At 34.8% G+C, this 27748-nt stretch overlaps 1 protein-coding gene across 3 annotated transcripts in view; it reads left to right on the top strand.

Moving 5' to 3' along the window:
• Positions 1-27748, top strand: part of Gpd2 (glycerol-3-phosphate dehydrogenase 2) — a 140307-nt gene that overhangs the window by 41764 nt on the left and 70795 nt on the right. For all 3 annotated transcript variants that reach the window (XM_076865784.2, XM_076865783.2, XM_076865782.2), the window contains exons 3-6: positions 3614-3785; positions 16534-16658; positions 18016-18113; positions 19260-19423. In XM_076865784.2, coding sequence (XP_076721899.2) covers positions 3614-3785; positions 16534-16658; positions 18016-18113; positions 19260-19423 — 559 coding nt within the window. The remainder of the gene's footprint in view (positions 1-3613; positions 3786-16533; positions 16659-18015; positions 18114-19259; positions 19424-27748) is intronic.

Below are 27748 nucleotides of genomic sequence, written 5' to 3'. Positions count from 1 at the left end.
ATGATGCCTTTGAGGTTCCTTCATGTTATTTATTGTGTGCATCAGTAGTTATTTTTTGTTGCTGATTATTTTCCATTGCATCAATATACTACAGTTTAGTCATTCACAAGGTGAGGGACATTTGTGGGATTTTTTTCCCCCCAGTTTTGGGCAATTATAACTAAAATCATTGTAAATTTTTGCTGGCAGTTTTTTTGTGTGTGAACACAGGTTTTCATTTCTTTTTGGGTAATTATCCAGGACACTTTTTGCTGGGTTGAATGGTAAATGTACATACACCTTTGTAAGAATCTCCTAATCTGTTTTCCATAATGGCTATACCATTTTGCATTTCTGAAGGCAAGATGGGAAAGCTCCAATTGGGAGGCATTCTCAACAGCTCTTGGTATTTTCCTCTGTTTTTAAAAATTTCAGTCATTAGAAAAGACACTAGATGGAAGACACTAGATGGAAGATGTTACCTTAATTAAATTGGAAACTCTTGAAGGGTTTTACACATGGAAATGACATTATTTGGGTTTTTAAATGATTACTCACTTTGCAGTGTAGAGAATGATTTGGAAGGAGGCAGGGTGGATGTGTGAAGACCTCTGGGAGGGGTATTACATTAGTATAGGGGAGAGGGAAGATACCTTGACTTGAAAGGTGACAGTGTAGAGGAAGAAGTGACTATATGGGATAATTTTCAGGAGGTAGAATTGACAGGACTCAGTGATTGGTCAGATATGGGATTCAAGAAAGTGGAAGCTCTCCGGAATTCTGCCAGAATTTCTGGGACATGCAGCCACATGAATAATGTCACCCTTACTGAGATGAAGGACACTGACTGAGAAGAAATTTGGAAAGATAAAGTTCTCAGATCAATTTTGAAATACACGTGAAACCTCCAAATGAAAGTACCAACTAGTCAGTTTGATATCTGGGTTCCAGAGTGAGGGAACAAAATTAGAAGTCATTGTGGTATAAGGGATATTCGATGATATGGGGTAGATGAGAATCTCTAGAGAGAGCTCCTAATGATATGAGAAGAGTGACTATAAGGCATCTAAAAAGGAGCATGAGTGATTAATGTTGCACAGTTGAATGACATCCAAAGAAAGCTGAAAGGGAGTGGATCAGGAACATTGGAGAGAAAGATGCCACTGTGAGTGACCAATTAGTTGTGTGCTATTGGTTGTAGGAGAGTAGTGAGCATTTGTCTTGGTGGCAATGATGATGATGTGAAATATAGATTAGACTTGAGGCTTGATCAAGGAGTAAGGCAGTAGAAAAACAAGGGTTTATAAATCTTTCAAAAATCATTAGGATGACTATTAGAAACATATGAAAGGTATATATTGTTTTAATTTTTAAGATAAGAGAGGTTAGAATATGCTGGGTTCGAGAAGGGTGAGGTGCAGGAGTGAAGACGCAAGGAACAGGGTAGCTAATGGGCATGACTAATGCTCATCAGCTGCCTGCTGAAGGAGAATCCCCAACCCCCAAGTTTAATATTCATAGTTGGAGAATAAGGAGATTTTAATGTTACCAGGTTCTAATGAACTGTATCATAATATGGTCTTTAAACTTATTTTTTGAGTATTTCTAGAAAAGTTACCAAGCAGAAAATGTCAGCAATTATTTTGATGTGTGAAAATGCTCTGGCGGTTTAGTCACTTGTCAGTCTCATGTCCAAGTTCTACCCATCTGTCATGGCGCAGTTGAAACCCTCAAATGAAAGGCTCTCCCTCTCTTGTCTGAATGGTCATAGCCTGGTGGTGTATTTATTTTTTTTATTTGTTTTGTTCTTTCCTTTTTTTCTCTATTTTGACATTGGTTCCTCTAAGTACTTGTTATGTATGTATATTCTGTGTATAGTTGGATGTGTTTATTTTTTTTTCTTTTTCTACTTATCATTAGATGATGGAAAGCAAAGATCATAGCTAAAAGAGCAACTAGCAGTTATATTTATTTAGTTTGTTACCTTAATCGTATGTGAAGGTAAATGTGAGGAAGTAGTTATTAGTATATAATTAGGAAGAGTTATCTGCAGAATAGAATTTTTGTGGCTTGGCACCTGAATTAATAGCTTGAAAATTTATGATTTCTGATTATAAGCTTTGTTTTTATTATACTTAGCAAGATACATTTTGAAAGTTCCTTGTTATATGCTACGAAATAGTAAAGTTATTAAATAATAATAGTAACAATAATGACTATTCAATGGTACTCTGTAATTTAACAGGGACTTTAATATCATTATTCCATTAAGACTGAGGATAACTCAGAGATGCAGAAATAGTACATCACAGGAGTTTTGTCATTTTACAAATGAAACTGAGGCCCAAAGAGATTTGTCAAAAGTCTAATTGCTGATAAACAGGGATGCAAAGGCCCAAATTGGGACCCTCTCACCCAAATCCAGGTTGTTCTCAATGAAACCTATATCTTCTAGATTGATTGGTCGGATGATAATTTAATCCAGATATGGGGTGTAGTTATGTTTATTTTATTTATCCTGAGTGATCAGAGTAACCTCTATGTCAGAGCTAAGATCACCTCTTCAACAAGCTTTGTTCTGGTAATGCAGAGGCTGATGTGTGGCCCCTACTGCAGAATGGGAAAGCACCACTGTTGCAGGTTGTGTTGATGTTATGGTTTGAAGAGAAGAGAAATTATGTATCCTTGGATTACTAATAGATGAACCGGCCCACACCATTCAATATAGGTTTTTAACCTAGTGTTAGCAATTTTGGGGGGGGGGGGAACAAGAAGATAGGTACCAATTTTTCTGTATTTTTGATTCTGAACTCTGGCTTTGCCAACTTTTTTTTTTTAATGTCAGAATCATTTTTGATTTAGGATGATGATAAGTTACATCATTATAAGAGAACTAGGGATACCTAGTTTATTACCATTGAAGAGGATTATGCCTACTTTAGGTATATTATTTCAAAAACTGAAATATTGCATGATAAATACTTGAAAGTTAAATTTATCTTAAAATATTTAATGGGGAAACCTATAATTAAAATCTTTGAAAAATATCATTCCCATTGAACATAGCTGATTATTTAAACTGGATAGTAACTAAATAGTGCTTTTTAATTGTACTAATTTAAACCTAGAGATACTGATCTCTAGAATATATTTTGTCATGAGAATTGAGGAATAAGGGAACATATACTTCTAAGAAATTGTGGAAAGATATAAACTGCTCTTTTTTTCTCCTTTCATGTAGAGTCAACACTTTTAAATGTTATCTGAATTGTTGCCACTGGGTAAATTATTTGCTCTCTTACCTCATAAATTATCTCTAAAGTATTTGGGAATTGCTATTTGGTAGTAGAAATAATAGAATTTGGCTGTATTTAAATAAAACTATAAATTAATATATTTAATTTTAAACCACGTGTTCTATGGCTAAATGGTTGAGATTCATAAAAAGAAATACACCTAGCATCCCCCACCCCCATCCCAAGGCAGTTAGTATTGTAACTCTGTGTGAATGTGGATTGTGTTCTCACTCCTGTGTTCCTTATCTCCATTGCAGATTTCTATTTCTATTATGCTGTAAGATTTATTAAATTGGCCTTCTAGATGAACAACTGAAAATGGTCTGCTTTTACATCAGGTGAACCTGGCCTATGTGGAAGCAGCAGAGTACATTACAGAACCTGTTAACAGGGAACCTCCTTCCAGGGAAGCTCAAATACTAACTTTGAAGAACACACCTGAATTTGATATCCTTGTTATCGGAGGAGGAGCAACAGGCAGTGGCTGTGCACTAGATGCCGTCACCAGAGGTAAGTCTGCTGTGATGAATGTGAGGTAAAGTTATCATCAGTCTTGTTTTAACTTCAGTGAATATATCTAAAAAGTACATATTATATTCCTAAAAATTCTTCAATGTTCTGCTTTTTTCCTAATTCATAATAAACACATTTGTATGAAACTAAAATATTTGTATATCACCTGAAATCACACATAAATGAAGTAATCTATTAAAATAAATATTCTTTTTATTTGTCTAGCTATGAAAATTTTCTCTTTCAGTGAGGTATGCACTTCAATTTGTGAAAGTCAGTTTATGTGCATAAATGATGGAAAAGATATGTTAGACTATGACTAACACAGTCCTGTCTCAGTCACCCTGTCTACTACTGGTTGGCATTAGAAAAGACAGGAAGAGAAGATTCCTAAAAATGAAAACATAATATAACATGTAAAACAAGACATTTTAGTATGGAACTCCAGTGCTCTTATGCAAGATGTATGTAATCAAATAATGTCAAGGAAATCCGAGTACATATTCTGACTCAGTTTACCAGGCATCAGTTACCAGGTGTGTGTGTGTGTGTGTGTGTGTGTGTGTGTGTGTGTGTTTGTCTGTCTGCATATTTAGACTAATTGCTTGATTCCTCTGGTGTTCTTCATCTTCCAAATGGGGGAAAATACCTTCTTTGTATGACTATTGTGTTAATTGTGCTAATTACAAAGAGAATTTGAACAGTGCTTTTCACACAAAGTAGAAACTCAATAAATTATAGAAAGTACTATAGCTGCCATTATTAATGTGAAGGTAAGAGATTTTTGGAATCTGGTGTCCTGGAAGAACAATACATGCTGTATCTCAACTGTATTGAATTGGAATGGGTATTGCTACAAAGAATTTTAACTCAATATTTATGACTCTTTTATACTTAATGATGATAATTTATTATACAGATATTTTTTCTCAAATATATTGATTTACCACCACCATCATCCTGTATTTAGTTATCTTACATATCTGATAGAATTTACTCATGAAATTAATTTAAGGATACTGAAGTTCACACAAACATGATTACTGTGATTTCACAGGACTGCCACTTAGGTTTTGGTCCATGAAAACCTCACAGCCTCAGTCCTTTTTTTTTTTTTTTTTTTAATTAACCTTTCATAATGGTTAGTTCAAAATATAGGCACCGAAATCTACTCAGTTACCATGTAGACCCCAATTTTCATATAAATTCCTGTTTCTAGGCACGTAATATAATTTGAACCAGAATATTCTGGAACATTCTAAAGTGGATAGGTTAACACCTATTATCTTCATATGGTAATTTTGAACCTAGCTTTTTATCTTGGAGGCCTGGGCAGGAGTGTGAGGTCTTTCTTGGGACTACTAATTCCAGAAATTAAAATATACTGGGTGTGTATCAAAAATATCATTTCTCCAGGAGGATTTAGGAAAATATGTTTCTTGGCATCTCTCATTATTTCACGCAATTGTACTAAAATACATAGTCATTGTTTTTATATCAATTCTGCAGATATTCACTGAGTACCTACTGTATGCTTGGCAATGAAAGGTAGTACAGGAGAATACAAATGTGAGTAACTTTAGTGTGCTCACAATTCTATAGTGATTGTGTAGACCAGTCTCCATTAAAGAGATTGTGTCTTTCAAAGGGCTCAGGCAACATTATAAATATGTAAAGATAAAGGTGTCATATCTATGGAGAATTGTTAGTGAACAAGCTGCTGTTTAGCATAGTAGAAATTTTAATAGGCAAATATTGCTTGTTAAGAGTGTTCCAAGCTGAAGGAACATGCAGAAAGAGCAGCATAGAATCAGTGTGTGTAGGAGACAGAAGCACTTTAATTGGAGCATGAACCAAATAAATGGGGAGAATATGAGAGAATAATAGGAAGGCAGGACTGGGTTTGTAGTGCCAGGAGAGGGATTTGACACTACTGAACAGGGCTTTGGGATACTGTATGTTTGGAGAACATCACTTGGTGATATGGAAGGAACAGAGATGGGCACATGCTTTCAAGAGGTCTGGAGACAATTGAAATAGAATGGACGTATCCTGATGGTGCATTAGGATGTATAGAAGGGAGGGAATATATCCCAAGATTTCTTCCTTTTCCTTTTTCTTTTTCCTTGTTAAGATACGAGTAATCTGAATATTCCTGTAGACTCAGGAAAAAGCCAGGCAGGGGGAGAAGCTTTAAATGCAAGGAATAGAAGGGGAGCATATGGAGCAAGGCTATGTGAAATGACAAGGAGAGTAATTTCAAAGATGAATCTGAATTTTGGCAGGAGGATGAGATTTGTTTCTCAGAGACAGAAACAAAAGGTGAAGATTCTAAGATGTAAAACAGGGAGCTTGTGTGTGAAGTATTCCTAAATAAACAAAACCTAAGTGAGATGTTCTGCTTATGGGTGGGAGGAAGGGACTTGAGAGTAGAGCAGGCATGAACTACCTTATGGAGAAGGTAATAGAGTGCTCTGGAGGTTCTTTGTTTAGATTAGAAAATGTAGACTTGTTTTCCAAGTACGATATTTTGTGTGTGTGTGTGTGTGTGTGTGTGTGTGTGTGTGCACGCATTTGCGTGCATGCACACGTGAATGTGTGTATGTGTGTTCTGTATTGCTGAAAGTAAAGGCAGATAAAATAGGATAGAATCCTAAACTGAGAATAGACTGGGCATTAGAGGTAAAAGGAAAAAAAAAAAATGAGGACAGATTCCATGGAAGCAGAGGAAATTGCTTAAAAGTAGACCACAAGCTGAAACGGGCAAGACGTAAGAGAAATTAGAAATGCAGGCTTTGGTAGAAGAATTAGGATAGATTGAATAACTGACAACAAGTTGATTGCCAAATCCCTGTTACTCCTTTCTTCCTTTTGAAATCTCACCTGTGCTTGCTTTTGTGTAATTTATATATTTATATAATTTCAAAAGCATAGATAAGATTGTATTACTCTTTCCAGGGTTTCTTTACAATAGCAGTGTAGTCATCATTTACATGTGTGTAGTATTCATTTTTAATGAAAAAATTCCATTTTTTTCCACTTAATGAGTGCAGTTTAAAAAAAAAAAATTTTTCATGCTAGGCATTGAACCCAGAGCCTCATCCTGCCAAACATGTGCTCTACCACTGAGCTACATCCCCAACCTAGGTTTTTTTCTATTTAAAACAATGATATTTATGAGTCAAGTATTGAACAAGCTCTGAGAATACAAATAATTTTAAGAGTCAGCCTTGGGTTTGGGTTGTAGATCAGTGGTGGAGTGCTTGCCTAGCATGCTTGAGCCACTGGGTTTGATCATCGACACAACATTAAAAAAAATAAATAATGAGTAACTAATAAAAAAAATAAATAAAATAATAGTATTTTTAAAAAGAGTCATCATTGTCTGCAAGAAGCTTAGTTTATTAATATTTGTTATAAAATAATTGTTTTCTTTGAATAATGAAGGGAATTCAGTAGTGATCATGGTTTAATGAGTGAATTATCTCATGATTGTGGGGGTGATGGTGATGATGATGGGAATGATCATCATGATCATCATGATCGTGATCATTATCATGATTTTGGTAAGAGTTTCAGAACCTGAATACTGATCAGGTTTTTAATCTTATAGTTAATAAAAAATAATGTACTTTTAACATCTCTTGATATATTGATTATTATCTTAAGACAGTTGCTGAAGAATGTCTTTAAAAATATATATTTGTATATGGAATTGTGATTTGCAGAAGAGATGCACAAATCTTAATCTGTGTTTCTTTTACTATGCTGGTGGCTTTCTGGGAGTAGTGTTTATAATTAAAATGTATAAAGAGAGGCTGAAGGTAATCTATATTTATCCTTTTACTACAATTTCTGATCATATCAGTAGCCCTCTGAAGTGTGAAATAATCATGGGCATTTGGTTAATGAATTGTGCATTGTTGCTGTTCATTCATGGAATTTGCTCTTTTATTATATTTGATGCTTCACTTAACAACAAATTTTGCTTTCTCTGCGTTTGATATGTTTTTACCAAATTATTCCTGATTGTATCCATTAATCTTTAGTCACATTTGACAAAAATAAATTACTGTGATCTTTTAAAGTTACCAGTAATAATTAGATTTTTCAGGACATCAAAGTTTTTGGGGAACTCCTAGATGTTAAAGGGCTTGTATAAAAATGTTTGCACAAGCTTTTTGATAAAATACTGTGCCCAAATGCGATTTTGGTGATGGAAAAGCGAAGACTGTGGATGGAAGAGAAGAATCTGTAGAGTCTTCATAATGAACCTTTGTTTGCATTCTCATCATTGGCATTTTCTTGAGAATCAATTTTCATTTGTTTCATTTGGGAATATTATTTTATAAACATAATATGCACAATTCTCCTCACGTTTTCCTGCAGGTCTCCAGGATCAATAGAGATTTCTTCACCATTTAACACCTCTGTGTCCAGCTTCTGGGCAGAAGCACAGCCCTGATGCCCAGTTGTGGGCACTTTGCTCCTAAAGGAAGCAGGAATAAGGAGCATCTGATAAATATATTTACTCCCTCAGGGTTCTACCATGTGTTTTCCTTAGTTATTTATATTCTTTTATGTGATTTTATATCTCTATGTGCCTGGGATCACCCAGTGCATTTTAACTCTCATGGCTTCAGTTCACATTCCAGATAAGACTGCCTCTTGATGGAGGAAAACATTAATTGTTTTTCTTTCTTAAAAATTCATATGTACTTTTAATTTATAATGGTGTCTGACTATCACCATAATTTTTACACATCTAAGGCAGTTTTGCATAGTGATTAAGGATATAGTTATGGAGGTAGAATTAACTGGGGTCTAATATTGGCTTCCTTTGATTAGCTCCATTACCTTCCAGAAGGGACTTAACTTTACAGAGAACTTCAAGTTTCTCAGGGATAATGGAGAATAATAGTAACTTTCTTCCCGTAAGTAAAGGTTTGGGGAAGGGAGGACGTATGTGCATTGCAGAAAAAATACAGAGAAGGGAAAGCCTTGTTAAGAGTGCATTCTGGGAATTGGAGGCCTACCTGACTCAGCTTCTTCCCTACCCACTTGCCATGAGGTTAGGGAAAAATCCTCCAAAGTAGACTTGCAAAAAGTTTGTTGTTTGCTGGACACTGCTAATAACACTAAATTGCAAATCCCTCTTAAATTAATCTGGAAATTTAACATAATTTTGATTAATATAGTTTTCCTTTGGTGTAGGGATCAGGTTCAAGAAAGAAATGAAAAGCTGTGTTAAACTTCATCTGGAGAAATAGACCTGTGAGATTTGTTAGATTAATATTGAAAAAAAATACTGATAAGGAAAGTAGAGACCCATAAGAAATGAAAGTGTATCCTAAAGCTACACAATTAAAATAATTTGGTAAGGGAATATAGACATCACTGGAACTAAAGTGAGAGTCAAGAAATAAATGTAAATATGTAAAGTTTAGAATATGGTGAAGATAGCATTTCAAATCTGTTATTACTGGTTACTTAGTAAATTTTGTTGGAGTATCCAACCTCTCCAATTTGTGTGTATATGTGTATACAAGAATATGTGTCGTATTTATCATACTCCATGTGGATCAAGGATTTAACAACAAAACTCCAAAAAATTATTAGAATGTGTACATGAATTTTTTAAAAAAATGGAGTAGGAAAATATTTTCTTAGCACAACACCAATAAAGTATAAAGAAAAAAATCTCCTAAATTGGATTTCATAAAAATTATAATTTGTCAATGGCAAAAAATAATAAAATAAAATAGTGTGAAATTTGGAAAATATTTATAACATGTCAAACAGACAGGGTTTGTTATAGCTGTTTTCAATTTTTCCATACCTTTTTGTTTGAGTTTGTCTTTGGTAAATAGTATGTGGCTGAATTCCATTTTTTGCATTTTTTTATTACTTAGTAGATAGTAAATGAATTTAATCCAGTTATATTTATTTGGATTCTGTATCAACTTTATATTTCTTTAACCTATCTTTTTGCTTTCCTCTTTTTTTTTTTTTTTTTTTTTGGTTCTTTTGTGCCTATTACATTAGATCAGCCTGGTATCATGCTCTATTTCCATGCCCTTGTGCAGTTATTGCTATCCTCAATGCCCTTTAGGGACTTTTCCTGAAAGCAGATTTAGCCTTCTGACCCATGTTGATCTTGTGGTCCCTTCAGACCATCTGCTGAACCAGCTTATGCCTTGCTATGCTGCTGTCTAGAATGCGTCTGTCATCCTGCATCCTGGCCATGTCCCAGGCCCAAACAGTGGTTAAGAGTTGCTTGCCAAACTCCTTGTGCAAGAGACCGAGCCCTTCTTCAGTCCCAGCATTCAGTGCTCATCTGGCTTTATTACCGTTCCTCATAATGGCTGGTTGTATTCCTGTTTAAGCATAAGCATAGAACATAATTGACCTTTGTTGCTTCTGTGTTTTATAACTAGGAAGCCAGCAGTGTATTATTTTTATTATTTTCTCTTCTCCTGTGTTGTTGAGATATTCTTGTTTTGAACATTGGCTATTTTAACAAGAAGAATGTAAAAGGAGAAACTACGGCACCAGAGACTTTCTTTTTCCTGAACAGTATTATTACAATTTTATAACTTAATACAGTTTTGTGACTTTAAAATCACATGTGCATTTAAGGAACACAGAGTATGTTAATGACATAATTTAACTTAACATAGTATCTTTTATTGATAGTTTATCCATTTCCTAATATAAACACAAAAATAGATATTAAAGTAACAATTGAGTATATTTGTACTGTTATAAAATGCTCACATTCACTGTCAGGAAATGCCAGGCAAAGCACAGGATCCCAGTCAAATCCAGAATGACTTTGCAGCTGTACAGTGGCATTATTTTTTAAAGAAATTGATCCTTCATATAAAATGTTCAGCCTTTGGGTTAGTCCCTTTTTCTTATTAATGGCAGTGGCTGTCTGAAATCCAAAGTTAAGTGCCCAAAGCTTTTCTAAAGAAAGATTATCTAACCTTTCTTTAAACGATATCAGTTTTTCTTAATGGAGCTGTGAATTTAATACCTATGCTTATGGTTCTAACGTACAGAGTATCTTAAGTTTTCTGATTTGTGTGTTATTACCTTGGTGCCTTTGACAGTTACTCCATAGTGATTATTCTTCTTGCCTTTTTATTTAAAAACATCTTTATAATGACATTTCTGAAATTTTATCCTAATGAAATAATTATACAGGGATTTTAAATGAAAATACAATCTTGAAGTACTGGCTGTAATAATGAAAAAAGAAAATAAGTATTCAGAAATAAGGAATTGAATAAATAAATCAGTGTAAACATTTAATGTAATATCATGCTTTAAAAATAATATCCTAGAAAAATATTTATTGACATGGATAAATGTTTACAATAAACAGTGTTAAATTAAAAAACCTTAAATATGGTATATGATCCTATTTTTATAAAAATGTTCATATGTGATTATATACATGCATAGAAAATGTGAACATTTAAACACCCAAATGTCAACTGTGGTTATCTCCGAGTAGTGTAATTACAGGAGAGTTTTATTTTGTTCTCTCTGCTTCTTTGCATTTATTATATTGAGCATGTTTTCATGCATAATAAGATAATCAGTAAAAGGTATTAAAATGTACGTCTGTTCTATTCCATGTTGTGAAAGTTAAATGTCGTACCATTTCTCCCCTTAGATTGTAATTATCCCTCTGTATTCACTCAACTGTCTTGAACACAAATGGGTTTAGGTGGAAGTAGCAGGGCACTCTCAATCAGCTCAGAAAAGACAAAGCTTTGCTGAACCAGAGCTGTGCTCAGCCCAGACTCCTTGCCCTGTCCAGAAAATACCAGTCCATCTTGCAAGAATGTAGGATGAGATAAGTGAAAGGGAGATTTCAAGTTGATCTTATTCTTTCTCTGTAACTGACCTTGTTATTCCTCCTAAGATTTCAGAAATTAATATTTTATCACTGTTATGAAATTCCTGAGACTTCCTATCAAAAGTAATCAATAATAAAAAAATAAAATAATAATATCATGTCAAATGATCTGGTTTATCTCACTAATAATGTGCCTTATTGCTTTCCATAGAAAGTAATTGCTAACAAAAAGTACACAAAAGAAAGAATGGAAAGGGGGGAGGGAAGAAGGAACCCACAAAGTATTATTAATAAAATGTTTTTTATTTAATTTTTTGTTTTTGTTAGTGGTGCTGGGGATGGACACTAGGCCCTTGAGCATGCTAGGCAAGCACTCTAACATTGGTCTATGTCCTCAGCCTCTCATTAAATCTTGAAATAGTAGCAAATTACCTTAACTGCACAGAGAGCCCAGCCTTCCCTGCCTGGGTAAGGGGAACTTACTCTTCTCTGAAGGACAATCTTGCCAAGACTCTTCAGATCCATAGTAATGAACAGTGACTTGAATCCTGGATACATTATTTTTCATGTTCTTTAAACTTAATTATTTTACCTAGGAACACAAAATTATAAGCATTGAATTTCACTAAAAAATACTACTTAGTTTGAGAGGATAAAATAATTTCCTCATCTTATACTTAAAGTATAAAACCAAGCTTTTAAATTTAGATCATTAATTCTTGAGGAAATAGAAGAGAACACATTAGATAACAAAGCCACACTAGAACATCAAAAGACTTTTAGAAATTTTGTTGCTTTTCCTGCAGTTGGTTAATCAGTAAAGGAAAAAAGTTATGAGAAGCTGTTATAACTTCTAGTAATGTCTTGAATCTGTGTTACCTTCCACCTTCCTGATTCCCACATTCTCATCCAACAAAAATAAGAAACTCAGAACATTTGACGTACAGTAGCAGTTGAAAAATTTAAACTCTTTTCCTTTTATAGAGTTTTTAAAAATAGCTTTATGGTTGTTTTAGGTTTTTTTTAAATAGTTTTATAGAGAAATGTTTAGTAACTTTTAGGTTACATGGTGCTTTAGTATATCCATTGAGTTGTAATTTTGGAGATATTTTTTGTTTTATCCTGGAAGGAATAGTCTAATTTCTCCCCAGATATCATGGAAATAATGGTACAAAACAACAACAACAAAACCAGTCCAGTTTGACTGAGGGGCTCATTTTAATTTTTGTTGGTATTCACTAGGGCTTCTCACACAAATACATGTGAATAACTTCTAAAATGTCCAGTACTGGAAAAAGCAGTTTGGAGAGCTTGAAAGTGTTAGCTCTCACTTATATTTCTTGAAATATCCTCCTGAGATAGCTTGCTAATTCTTGAAGTAGTTCTCTGCCTCACACTGAATCAGTTTGGGAAAGAAAAAAAAAAATCTACCCTGACAACTCAGCCCATAAAATTCTCTCTTCTTATAACCCTCCATTACCATCTTTCGCCTTGGGAGGCTGGATCTTCACTGCTCTGCTCTTTTTGTGTGCCCTGGTCCCCTCAAGGAGAACTGAGCCCTCTGGAGTCCTTCTCTAGTTGCACCTACTACCCACCCAGTCAGAAAAATCTTTCTGGAATATCAATCAGACTTATCATCTTAAAACACTTTAGTGGTTCCCTTGACATGCAACATAATAGCATTTCTCAAAACAATAGCTGAGGAATTCTAGAAAAAAAATAAATTTTATTCATTTTTTATAATAAAAATAATTAACAAGCATACTCTGGTTCCTCAGAATGGATACCCTATAACTGAATTCAGTACTCACATTCATTGTTGGGTGAAAATGATGCCAAATCTTGTACTTTCTAATGAAGTATTTCTTTCTAAAAATGAACCAGAATCTGTAGCCACATTCTCAGAGAAATTTCCCTTTTGAAGAGATCCAGAAATTACTTACTTGTGAGAACCAATAGCCTGTAGGACAGGATTCAAATGTTCCAAAGTAGATGAATTTGTTAATTCTTTGTCAAATTTGTGATCTTTGTCAGTTCTTCCACTGATCTCCTTCATATGTACCCTGCTCTCTTTGAGTGATAAGCAGTCCTCGAATAAGCTGGGTCATTTCAAGCATTGACTACCTTTTCTTAAACTGGTCTTTGCCAATGATAACTCCTTTCATGTGCTCTACCCATCTTGAAAACCACTCTGTAGACTGAGACTTTTCTGAAGACCCATCCCCAGAGACTGTTGAAAACTCCCAACTTGGCTGCAATTATTCTTAACACAAGTAATTTTGTCATCCATAAACTATGCCCCAAATTTAGTGGCCTAAAACAACAATATCACTTTGTTTCAGAGGGTCAGGAAATGTGAGTGAGCCTTAGCTGAGTCCTCAGGTTCTGTGACTCTCTTAGGCTGCAGTGCTTCCTCGTGATTCCTATGGGAATTGGGAGGGTTCCCTTCCCAATGGCTTTTGTTACTCATGACCTGTTGTGTATGGCCTTTCTTTGGTTTTTGGACTCACATCGTGAGGCTTGCTTCACCAGAGCAAATGGGAGGACAAGAGAGAGTGGTACCACAAGAGAATGTGTCCCAGTTTTTTTGTAATGAATCACCAAAGTAACTTGCCCTCATGGTTGCTAGGTTCTGCTCTTTAGAAAAAAGGTTCTAGGTCTAGCCCACATTCAAGAGCAATGGGTTACATACTAAGTCCCCACTATCTAAGGAGTCTGTCTCAGCAGGCTCTAGGATATCTTTATGCAGACCCAGGTGAGGTTGCTGTGATTGGATGGATGCTGTTTTTCCTCTCAGTTTCACTTCTCTGCCTCTCTAGTATGGGCATCTTGAAGCTGTGATTGTGATTCTAGGGTTTAAAGAATCACAATCTTTAAATATTTTAAATAATCTGGCTCCTAAATGCCGTTTGAAAGTCAACTCCCTCGTCTGATCTTCAAGTGAAGAAAAAATGGTCTATTTTAGTGATGAAAGAAGAACTCTCTGGGTTGGACTTACTAAGTAAAGGTGATATAGCTCCCCGAGACAGTGCTTTCTTAAGAGATTTGCAAATGTAATTCTGACTATTTTGGATTTATGTCCTGAATTCAACTTCTAAACTGGAGTAAGAGGAGAGTCTTCTGTGTTTTTTAATGTGACCCTTATAAAACTCTGGGGCTCTTTGTTTGCTTGCCTCTGTTTTAGCTGGGAACTACTCAACAGTCTGGTCCCTGCCTAATTCATATCTAGCATCAACACTTCCAATATGGTTCCAATATGGTTTTTGAAATATGTCCTAACTTGCTTTTTCTGTGTCTCAAATGTATCCAGTATGAAATTCTAAATTTACTGTGCATTGCTATTGTTTAATGGATCAGAATGCTACAGAACTTTCTTTGGCATGCATGATTAAAAAGAGTGCCTTGGGTCCATGATACTTATAATTTCTGTGTTATTTTACTAGTTAGTTAGGGCTGTAGCAGTTTTTGACCTTAAATCAAAATTCTCTACTTTTTTCTCCACACTTTTCAAATATTTTGTCCTTTGAAGTCAAGGGAATTGCCCTGATTTTATGATGACATTTGGGCACGATATTTAAACTGCTAAAAGTTATAAAAACGACCCTTTGGTATTCATTGTAATAAATGGCTCTGCATTGAATACATGCACAGGTTCTCCTGTTCAAGCGTTGTGAGCCCAGACTGCTCCAGTTGCATATTCTCATTGTAATTGGATTCCATGACATTCTGTCACCCCCAAGATTGTGCCTGCCCATGGAAATTCCTCCCTGCTTGGGGATGGTGTAGACTCTGGGTCTTGTGAAGTTTGGCTTTCATCTCTAGACTTGTAACATTTGTAGAACTGCTGGTCCTCTACAATCCTGAAGAGGCATATTTGTTTCTGTTGTAAAATAAAACATATATATATTTTCCCCTAAGAGCAACCCTCAAATAAAGGGGCTGACTGACTTATAGGATTTACCCATTTTTGCTCAACCTCAACTCATAGAGAATATTTTCTTTATAGATACATGGTGTTCATTTGTCCTGGATGGTATTTTCTTTTAACTCTAAAATATTATCATGTTCTTGGGGCTGGGGATGTGGCTCAAGCGGTAGCGCGCACACCTGCCATGCGTGTGGCCCGGGTTCGATCCTCAGCACCACATACAAAGATGTTGTGTTCGCCGAAAACAAAAAAATAAATATTAAAAAATTCTCTCTCTCTCTCTCTCTCTCTCTCTCTCTCTCTCTCTCTCTCTCTTTCTCTCTCTCACTCTTTCTTAAAAAAAATATTATCATGTTCAAATGTTTTAGACCGTAAACTCTCAATATTAGAACTTATTCTCTTCTTTCATCCTGTTGTGATATCTTTCCCCTTTCTATACCCACTATAACATGTAAAAACACCCCAGACACATTTTCAAGTAGGAGTAAGCACACACCCAAAGTCTCAGGTTTATTGGTGATCTATTAGAGTAGATCAGAGATAAGGAGCTGGAAGATGTCTTGGCTCTTGTAGGGAGGATAGGTATGTTCCAGAAGGCTTTGCTATGACATGCAGTTTCTCTATGTGGATAAAGAAGGGTGCAGGCTCTCCTTTGACCCCCTAAATTTACCAGAGCGTGTTGCTGCCATGAAATTGTACTGTAATATTTTCTAAGCTGTGATTCATTCACAGTTTAATATGCTTCTAGTACTGGCTTGACTTTTCCCCCAGGAAGAGCCTAAAATCTCTTAATTATAATATAGACAGTGTACTGCACTTTGAATACAAATTTATCCATGTTCAGACTAATTTTTCTTGTGATTGTCTCTACCCTGGAGAAGTGCCTTTAATGAATTACATACAAATTGTGTAATTTAAGAAGTTAATTTGGTTTTCTGGTTACACAGGACTAAAAACAGCCCTTGTAGAAAGAGATGATTTCTCATCAGGGACCAGCAGCAGAAGCACTAAATTGATCCATGGTGGGGTGAGATATCTTCAGAAGGCCATCATGAAGTTGGATATTGAGCAGGTAATTGTGTATGCTGGTTGTTAAACAAAAATTGCGACTATGCTTTTTCTACCCAATTAAATCAGACTCTTTTTTTTTTTTTTTTAAATGGCTTTTAACATTTCTTCCTATTGGAAACACCTATTTAGTGTATGCTGCCATAATATCTTTCAGGAGAGGTGTGTCAGTTCTTTCCTGTAGTATTATGTTTATGGGTAATCAGGGGCTTTTTCTACAGAAGCATGTCAAAGTAGCTGATTTACAAAATCACTTTTGGATGTGTTGCCTTTTAACAATTGTGATTGGGTTTTTGCCAGTGGCCACCAAATTGCTCCTTTGCAAGCTGTTTCAGGGGATCTGTGTTGTAATGCAGAGGGAGTGCCAAATTGATCCTCTTAACTGCAACTGCAATCATACGCTTATATTGTCACTGACATATTCTTAAGGAAAAGATGATCTGAGTCATGCTTTTCCTATGTCACACTTTATTGTGTCCAGTCTGCCACCATTTGAAAACTGCCAAGGCAGTGTGGAAGATGACATTTCCCAGAGGGGTAAAAAAAAGAAAAAAAAATCAGCTGCACTCCCTATCTGCTTTTCGTACATGAAAAACACAGAAGCACTGACTTGACATTGTCAAGTTTTGAATCTGTCCCCCTTTTTTTCCTTGACAAGTTAGTTTTGAATCTGTCCCTTTTTCCTGTGTTTCTCTTCAGCATCATGATGAATGCAAAAAAGAGAGAAAGAAAGAAAGAAAAAAAAAAAACACCAGCATGGATTTAGAGTCAGCTAACTGATGATGTGTTCTGCATTATTTGCTGAATATCTATGAACCTTAATCTTTTTATTTGTGAAATTAGTATTATAATAGTAATGCTAGCTATTTAGAGAGGCATAATGATAATCACAGGAGTTAAGTTAAAAGCTTTTTTAAAATAATCTACCTGTAAAATACTGTGCAACTGCTGCATAGCATCTTTGCTGGATTTAGTGAAGGCAAGAAGGAAACTTAGCATGAATTTGAACAATCTGTTATCTCTAACCTGGAGAAAATATTATGGGGAACTGAGAAAGTGGGACAATACAGAGAATGCAAGATAAATGGTTACAATAATCTTGTAACACAAGTCAGGAAAATATCTTACACCTGGGAACTCTGACAGCATGTTTTTCTCCTATGCAAATACAGTTAAGGTTTCTAAAAAATCTTTGAGGTTGACAGCATGATGTATTATTAGAAATTTGATTAGGAGGGAGCTATCCTTGCTCAGAGGTAGAAGGTTTCTGTGTATCAATCAGTTGGCAGGGTGTCTATTTGCCATTTGAAAATATTATGATCTGTTACTGCCAAACTAATTTTCTCTGTTTTGATTTTCAGTATAGGATGGTAAAAGAAGCCCTTCATGAGCGTGCCAACCTACTAGAAATTGCTCCCCATTTATCAGCTCCATTACCTATAATGCTTCCGATTTACAAGTAAGCCTTTTGGTATCACCTGTATACTATTGTATGTCTGAGGTCAATAGAACAACACAGTTTTAATGGAAATAGTCCCTCCATGTGTGTTACTTAATGTGGTTTTAAGTAGTCCTAATCTTGAGTCCCTTTCAAACATTTTCTTAGATGTATTTAAAATATGGATTTTCCTAAATACTCTGCAGACTTATCTCTACAGACCAGACCTTGAAAGCAATGGAGGTTGTGTTCTGTTTTTATAATTAGCAGTATCTTATTCCATTTCCTGGGATAATGTATATGAGAAACTACATCTGTGCTAAGGAATATTAGAGAGTCATGTGCAGGGTGTAAAATACAGACCCAAATGGTACTGTGTTGCAAAATCTGAAACTACAACACAGCAACTCAAAACTCAACTATTTGAGGTCATTTTAAATGTCTGAGCTAGCAAAAACTGAAATTTTGCTAGGAAATATCAGGTTATAAATTAGAAAATCCAGTTTCCTAATGTTGTAGAAACTATCTGTGATGTTGCCTAAGTTTGTGTATTCAGGTTCAGTAATATGAAAAAAAAGTGGATAGTGCAGCTCATTTAGCTGCATTAATGTGGTGAGGGCTTGAAATAGATATTACAGTTTTGGCCATCTTTTGCTCTAGATTTCTGAGAATTTCTTAGATCAGTGATTCTCTTTGCTGGGTGCATGTTATAGTCGCCTGGCCCTACCCTAGTCTATTTACATCAGTCTCTGGATATGTGAGGGCCAGGCATTTGTATTTATTTTTAATGTTCCTCAAAGAGGTGTAATATATAGCCAGAATTAGATTCTTAGAGAAGATTCATTTGAAATCTCACTGATTCATTTACTTATATACTTCAGCTAGATTGTTGTCAAAAATAGTTATATAGGGCTCCTGTCCCTTTTGTAGGTATACTTTGTTTTTCTTATATGAAAAGTCTCTTAGCCAGGTACAGTGATGCTTGTCTATAATCCCAGTGACACTGGAGGCCAAGTCAGGAAGATTGCAAGTTTGAGGCCAGCTTTAGCAGCTTAGTGTGACAAGAACTCAAAAAAAAAGGGAGAAAAGTTTCTTGTAATTTAAGGTGGCATTCTGTTACATTATACTCTGTTTCTAAAGAAACCGTTTTCCCTATTTATGCTGTAGATGGTGGCAGTTACCTTACTACTGGGTAGGAATCAAGCTGTACGATCTGGTTGCAGGAAGTAATTGCCTGAAGAGCAGTTATGTCCTCAGCAAATCAAGAGCCCTTGAGCATTTCCCCATGCTTCAGAAGGACAAACTGGTAGGAGCGATTGTCTACTATGACGGTAGGTGATGTTTTGATTTTTTTTTTACAAGATAATTTTCCCTCCTACTATGACCCCTTAGAATATACTATGACCCTTACAGTAAATTCTTATGGAGGTAGTTTTGCAGTCTTACTTTTAATGCTAATCTTAGACAGCATACAAATGCACACATGTACATGCACTGGTTCACCATTTGCTTAGCACTGGCTGAAAAACTACCTATAATGTTTTTGCTTCTAATGTTGTTTATTTTACATACTCCTTTTCTTCTCTAATTTCTACATGTGTCTCATGGTTGGTTTGGTCCATTTCTCATTGTTATGGATTTGGACCCCACCCTCGTGCCATTTAATTTGTTATATGTTTGCCTTATGAATATATTATAATGTTGAAAGCAGCTGAGGAACTGTTAGGTTTTCTAGATGAAACCTCTATTTTCAAGGGGTTATAAACCTAGAGAAAAATGCCCCTTGGGCTGAAATTGACATATTTGTATTTTGCATAGGACACATTCTTGAGAGTATAATTTATGTAATGAAGGTAGATAAACATTGCATCTGTTAAACCAAACCCTAAGATTTTATTGCTTATTTTATTGCTGTTAGATGTTTTCTAACAGTGACATTACCCAGTGTCCATTTGCTGTGTGTTCAATATGAATTCTTTGTGTGTGTGTGTGTGTGTGTGTGTGCACATGGAATATATTTTTGTGCACTTTTATTTAAAGGAACTCTAAACACTTAATATAACTACAGAAGGGGCACAAAACAAAATAGTCAAAGCCATTTGTGAAATTTTACTGGTAGTTTTAAAAGGTGTGTGGGACTGGAAAATGGTCCAAGGATATCCATTTACAAGGAAATAGCTGGACACAGATAATTATACTTGTTCAAAAGGTCTTAGAAATTTTGTGAACAAAGCATAGCTTAGGCTTTGTATCTCAGTTACTCTCCCCTTTCCACATTATGTTGTCTTTTATCTTTGATGTTAGATATCTAAACTCTTAGCATGTAGAATTTTTTTGTTATTGTTGTTTAAAGAGACTTTCATATCTATGCTTCATATTATGGGATGTCCTCAAGGCCAACCCTACCTTTTTTCTTCTTCTTTCCAGTGTTTTGTTTCTGAATCAGTTCAGCTGTCTTTCATGTATAAATGCAAAATGTGTATGCTAAGGGGGCCAAACTGAAGAAAATGTCCCAGGAACAACAATATTAGAAAAAATGTTAAGGGTCTTAGACAAACATTAAAAGCTAGAAAATTAACAGTTTGCAGTGCCTTCCCACATCTGACCACCACAGGGGGGCCACTTAACCACTTTTTTGGTGCCCTAGATTGAGCCTACATGTTAAAGGACAACCTTGACTGTGAATTTGCTTTCTCTGCATCAGACCCTTAATGTTCATCCATTGTAGTTTATTGAGTGATTACAGCAAAGAGGTTTTTGGTTTAGGAGAAGTAAGAAGGCATTCTGTAAATAGCATCTTGCTCATCTTGACATGGAAATGTTTGTTGCCTTTGCTTTTATTACTCATCCTTTTCTTATAAACCTTCTCAAAATTTTATTCATTTTCTATATCATGTGTTGTATTGGGCAACCACTAATTTTATTTATTAGATTGTGCATATCTGAATCACCTCGTGAGGTATATTATTGGATATCGACTGTCATATGTTACTTTCACATTCTTATGAATTATAGATTCTTATTGATTCTACATGGAAAAACCAAAGGAAATCTATGTTACATAATGAAGAGGAAACATTATTCTACTAGAATTAAGAGAAAGAAGAATTTCTTTAGTCTAGAATTGATCTTTATAGCTTGTTATAGGTTGCAAAATTGTAAGTTGAGCAAAGATTATTGAAAAATTTTAAAATTGTTATTGAAAATAATTTCAAATTGCTAACTTGGAAATTGGTTGTAAAATCTTAAATAATGAACTGAACAAGAATTATTTTCAATATAATTCTATTCTGATCATTATTTGCTGTTACACCTTGTTCTGAAATGATATAGACCTAACTATGTTATACCTGAGGTGAGGCTAAACAAAAATATACAACAGTAAGGTTCTTTGGTTTTACAGCTGTATTCACAGATAGAGACAACTCCTGTTTTAGCTAATATAATGTGATGGGCAAATTAACAATCTGCATGGAAATAACTTACAGAGGAACTTGTAGGTAAAAGAATTGAATGCAGTAGATGCATGCTTAGAAAATGTTAAATGCCTTATTCTTTGACCAAAAGAAGAATTCAAAGTATTTCAAAGAGAACAAAATACCATTGTGCACATTAACCATTACAAACCCAACTGAAAAAATTTATAAGATAAAACTTTCTTAACAAGAAAAAACCCCATACTTTTCCTAATAAATGTTTATTATGAGACTATAATAACAGTCTAAGTGTGTTGTTCAGTTTTTCATTGCTACACTGAAATACCTGACACAAACAATTAAAAGGAGGAAAGATTTCTTTTTTTTTAATATTTATTTTTTTGTTAGACACAATACCTTTATTTTGTTTATTTAGTTTTATGTGGTATTGAGGATTGAACCCAGGGCCTCGCGCATGCTAGGTGAGCACTCTACCACTAGAATATTCATTTTTATTCCAGCCTAAAACTCAGACCCAGACCCGAGGAAAGATTTCTTTTGACTCATGGTTTCAGAGGTTTCAGTTCAGAGTTGACAGGCTCTATTGCTTTGGGCCTGAGGTGAGGCACAATATTATGGCAGAAGGGTGCAGCAGAGGAAAGCTGCTCAGCTCAAGACAGCTAGAAGCAGAAACAGAGGTAGATAGGAAAGGGCCAGGGACAAGATACATTCCTTAAAGGCATGTGCCTAGGGACCTACTTATTTCCATGCTCCACCTGCCTACAGTTTCTACCACCTCCCTGTAGTTTCAAATTATTAATCCTTCAAATGGATAAATCCACTGATAATGGTAGAAGCTTCATGATCCAACCATTCCCCAAAAACTACACTTTTGAATTTTGCTGCATTGGGGATCACGCTTTCAACACATGAGCTTTTTGGGGACATTCATATCCAAACCATAATAGTTCACCTAAATGATTTCAAAATGAATTGAGGCTACATGAAATAATGTTTTTAAAATATTTAAATTCACATAAGTACCCATTTAAAAGTGAACAGAAATAATAATTTTTATAACTCATACCTAGGAAGAATTTTAATTCTGTTGAATAAGTGGTATAAGTGATCCTATGAAGTTTTGCTAACTAAAAAGTTATTGGTGATACATTATCATACAGCTACTTCAGCACCATTGAAAAGTGAAATATGACAGTGTGAAAATGCAGTGAGGAAGACTAGTAAATATTATTATGAACTTGGTCCAAGAACTGAGATAACCTTTAAGATCTTGTCAATATAGACATATGAGGGCTATTCCATTTGAAATCTAAAATGTACAAAGGTCCAAAGAGTTTTCTTAATCACTCATAAGCACAGTTTATCCTAAATAATTCTGATGGCTATTTCATATGATTAAGGCAAAGTCAGTTTTCCCACAAAAGTCCATAAAGCTAATGGAGTAAATTCTCTGCACTTTTGATACAGCAATGATGGTGATTATTCTGTATATGGCGTCATTGTGATCCATTGCCATATTTTATTATTAACTGCTAAAAACAAACTGACACATGGAGGAATAATTACTATCTTTTCGGTACAGACAGAGTAAATGTCAAGTTTCTCAGTTAAATCCACATGAAATGAAAGTTGGGATACAAAGTGACATACCGGGCTTTCCTCTAGTTGTATTTTATTTTTATGTTCAGTTGGAGAAAGCATTCTCTAAACAGTCAAGTCTGGCTTTCTGAGTGAGACATGTACCAGTGTTTTCTATGTAGCCCTTTGCTTTCTCTTAGTGGGACACATCAGCTGCCCCTGGCCACAGTCATTACCAATCATGAAAGGGTTGCTATGAGAGAGCATGGTGGCCAAGCCAACTCTTCCTCAACAAGAAGTGTTTAAGGCACCACCTTGGGTGAACTTAGCGGGCTCTTAAATTATGTGAACCAGCTGCTGGGAGATAGCCAGTTTCTTCAGGAATTTATTTTATCTTTCTCTATCCACTTTAATTTTCTAGTTCCCAGTGTGGATCTTTGGTGCCATTCTAGTTGGACTTCAGTCATCCAATCCAGTGCACAGAAAATGAGATATTATTAAAAATCATTAAATATTTAAAACCATTAAATACCCCCGTTAAGCTTCTATAAAATGAAACTATAGAACAAAATTATAGCTTTAAATTCTTTCTTTCTGCCAGTCAAGACGTTGACAGAGAGAAATGTCTGTTATTACATACCTGACGATGCCTGTAAGTATTCCTCATGCACATATGAAAATAGCAACCACAAGAAATTGCATCAGCTTTCCTAATGTAAATAAAAGTTGGTTACATCCATGTTTCAAAGAGGAAATTAAAGCCCTGTGTTCACTAGAATATTCATTTTTATTCCAGCCTAAAACTCACAGCATACAAATAGATGAATTCAGCTCATGAGAGAGCAAAGCCAATTTAATCTCTGGCTCCCCTGAGGTAAATGTAGTTCACGGTCCTGCCCCCACCCCAACCTCAGCTATAATCCCTGCATCCTGGAGGTAAAAATGCATTGAAGTGAGGAAAATTCTTCAGCAGGATATAATGATCCAAAATGACAGGGACAATAATGACAATGAATTTCATGTCTCCCAGTCATGAGCTGGAGATGCTTGACTAGGCTGACTTACACAATTAAATTGTTACAGGTACAGCAGGAGATGCAGTTAGCTGTGCTTTGGGGAACCATGCCTCTGGCAAAAGGCAAATTGTGGAATTCAGATCCTTTTGTTAGGAACAAACTATCACTCCTTTAAGCATGTACCCTAGATGATTGTGCACTTTAATAAAAGAAAGCCTGGGTAAAGACAAGTCTTTTAAGGTGTTGATCTATCAACTTTAAAAACTTAAAAAAAATCAATTACATCATTCCACAAAGGTGATTTTTTTTTTCACTCATGGTTTCATTTTTGTGTTTTTCATTGTGTTCCTGGAGATAATCATATCTTAAGATGGTGCTTGTGATCTTCATTTACAGTATTTATAAACATAGTTGTAGAACAAATTGGTGTTATCTACTTTAAATTGGACAGACATATTGTCTTCATAGCAGAAATAGCTTAAATAGAGAACTGAACATTATGTGTCTGTAACCAAACTAGCAGTGCCATTTTGCAAGTTTGGACTACTTGTGTAACACTATTCTTAAAAATTGGAATGGTTTCTCTGAAGCAGAGGTTCTTGAGTAGCACAAGACCATCCACTGGGTTGTAGGAAGAATACATTAGATCTTCTACTAAGATTATCTTTATTCAATTCCATATAAGGTCTTCTTTTGTGCATGGTTCAAACGTACATACCATTTGGTACAGGCTACATGTAACAGGGTACATGTAACTTACAAATGGATATACCTACTGGGGATATATACTGACATTTAGTTTTAGGATAACTTTAATTTCTTTTTAGGACCACTGAGCTCGTAATTTGCCATCATTTTTATTTCTTTGATAATTGGCTAATTTAAATATTTTCAAGATAGATGTATTTGGCATGAGGAAAAATTCCTTTGGAAGTGTAAATGTTACTGAATCTCTTCCTTCATTTCCCAGGGTCCAGTTTTTATAAACATTGATTGAGGTGGCTAAGAAGAAGCAAGCAAAACTATTGAATAAGAGGGGATATTATCTTGGGGACCTCAAAATTATAAAAATTTGATACATTAAAAACTTGTGTTATTTTAATTTTAATCTCCATGTTAAAAAAATTAATTTATTAAGTTCTGTGAACAATTCCTATGGCTCCTACCATTTTCAAGTCCTATTATTGTGCAAACCAAGGTTTAAAAATATTAAAATATTGGTACATACAAAAGAATACATATAACATGTGTAGGATGTAAAGCTTAATCACAAAGACCCTGGAATCCCAAACCAACCTTAAAACCTAGAATATTACCAATCCTTGAAGCTGTGTGCCCCTATTCTCCAATTTCATCCCTCTTTGCTAAATACTAACTGCTATTCTGAATTTTATAATTTGGGTTCTGTCTCTCATGCTTTAAAATTGTATCACATATACATACATTTAAAAATGATCTGCTATTTAGTTTTCTTTTTAAACTTTGTAAAAATATTATATGATGTATTATATAAATCACTGTAAACACTTCGGGGAGCAGTTGGACACCCTGAAGTCAAGCATGCATGCATCTTTATGGTCCAGTCATTCTGTTATTAGCCCAGCATTTATGTGTGTTCACCAGGAGACTTCTTAAAAAAAAAAAGTTTATCAAAGCACTGGGTGTAATTTAAAAAATGGAAATAATACAAACATTCATCAATAGACAAGTGAATAAATAACTTATGGTCTATTCATGTAATAGAGCAAAACAGCATTGTGTATGAATGAACTATAACTAAATCAAGTAACATGGATGAGTTTTATGGAAATAATATTTACAATGGGATGATACACTGTCTCACAGTGGTAAGCATCACAACGATAATGCTTTCCTGCCAAGGTTGCTGCCTTGTAGTTGAAACATCCATTTGGAAGTAGACGACTTGAATTTACAACTTAACTGCATTTTGAGCCACACGTTGCACATCTATAAACTTAGGCTTATGATACCTAACACACAGACTGTTGTGGACTTAAATGAACTAATAAATATAAAATACCTTTATTAGGTACAAAGCATTATTCAATAATTAATTGTCTTATTTGCGCCAATTTTATAGATACGCTGTCATCCACTGGATTTTTACTTACATAAATTTCTACTCAAGTGAAGCATTGTTTATTCAAGTATCCTCTTTTTTTAAAAAAAACTTATTAGGCATTTAGTAACACCTAGTAGTTATTTGAACAAACATATACACCTACATTGAAAGCATAAAAATAATTTTTATTTCTTTTTTTTTTAATTAATGCAGATTAACTGTACAAAACAGTGGGTTTCACTGTGTTGTGTTCATATCAGTATCCCTTTATGTATTTAAAGTGGGAAGTTTCTTCAAGAAAAATTTGCTAAGCATTCTTATGGAAAAAGTAAAAAAAAAAATCATTCACATGAGCATGCTCCAGATAATTGAACTTTAAGGGTTAAAAAACAATATTTAAAAGAGTTCCCTCTAAAATCCTTTTGGCTATTGATATAAAACATTTGTTTTAGTATTTCTCCTTTTCATGGGCAGTTTTACACCTCTAAATTAAGCAGATAGTTTTTATCTTGATTTCCTACTGTCAGCTTTCTCATTGTATTTCTCCTCTTGGTCTCTGTGAGTTACATAAACGAAACTGACATTATTGCTCATATAGCAGGCTTTTTTTTTTTTTTTTTTTTTGCCCTCAACTGCTGCCTTTTTGCTATTCAGTGTATCTGGATACCAACTAATGCTAAATTAAATTTGACATGTACCCCTAAGAAACAAAACTTATAAATTGTGGCTTCAAAAGAAACCTTGAATAAATAGGACACACTGTGTCCACCCAGGCTAATATCCAACATATGCTTTAGCTTCCTGATGATGAGACAGAGCAAGAGAGCCCTCAGGGAACTTTACAATTGTTTATTGCTCACTTGACCAGTATGTATTAAATACCAGGCTTTCATGTTCTTAAAATTATTTTTTAAAAATCAAAAGTACACAGAAGTAATTTTGATCAGGTATAGCATACTGAGCGAGTGGTCATTTCTCATACATTGTACTCTGTATATAAAAGCTTTAAAACTGCTGAAAATCTACCAGTATAAGCATATGTATAAGGTTATTTGAGCCAAATAGTTACGGTGGGTTCACAGTAGGTTCTTTTCCTCTCCCTCTTTGGGTTCAGTTGCCATCCCTTCCCATTTCACTTTTTTAAAGTAGTAGGATCAGTGTTGAAATCTGCTATGTTCAGAATCTGTTCATTTTTTTCTCCCAACTTGTTCATTCATACAAAAAAGTATTTACAAAGCCTTCACTATTTGCTTGGCATTGTGCCTGGCATTAGGGCCAAATGTGTAAAAGATAGTCCTGAGTTAGCAGATTTTGAGAGAGTTCATTTTATGTGATGTGATATATATCAGATACATAGCTCCTACTACCAATTTGCAGTTGTGTAGTAGAGAATGGCTTTATAAACTTTTTTTTTTCATAAGTTCTCTTAGTCATCTCATCTCTGTGGGTGTGCTGGGATAGGATATTGTGATCCCTACTTTACAGGAAGAAAAGTAACTGTTGCTAAATAATAGGATTAGTATTTTAGATACATGAAGATAT

The sequence above is a fragment of the Callospermophilus lateralis genome, chromosome 9, assembly GCF_048772815.1.
Source record: "Callospermophilus lateralis isolate mCalLat2 chromosome 9, mCalLat2.hap1, whole genome shotgun sequence".
NCBI classification, from domain to species: Eukaryota; Metazoa; Chordata; class Mammalia; order Rodentia; family Sciuridae; genus Callospermophilus; species Callospermophilus lateralis.
Note: the sequence above shows the minus strand (reverse complement) of the source record. Positions and strands in the feature narration are given on the sequence as shown.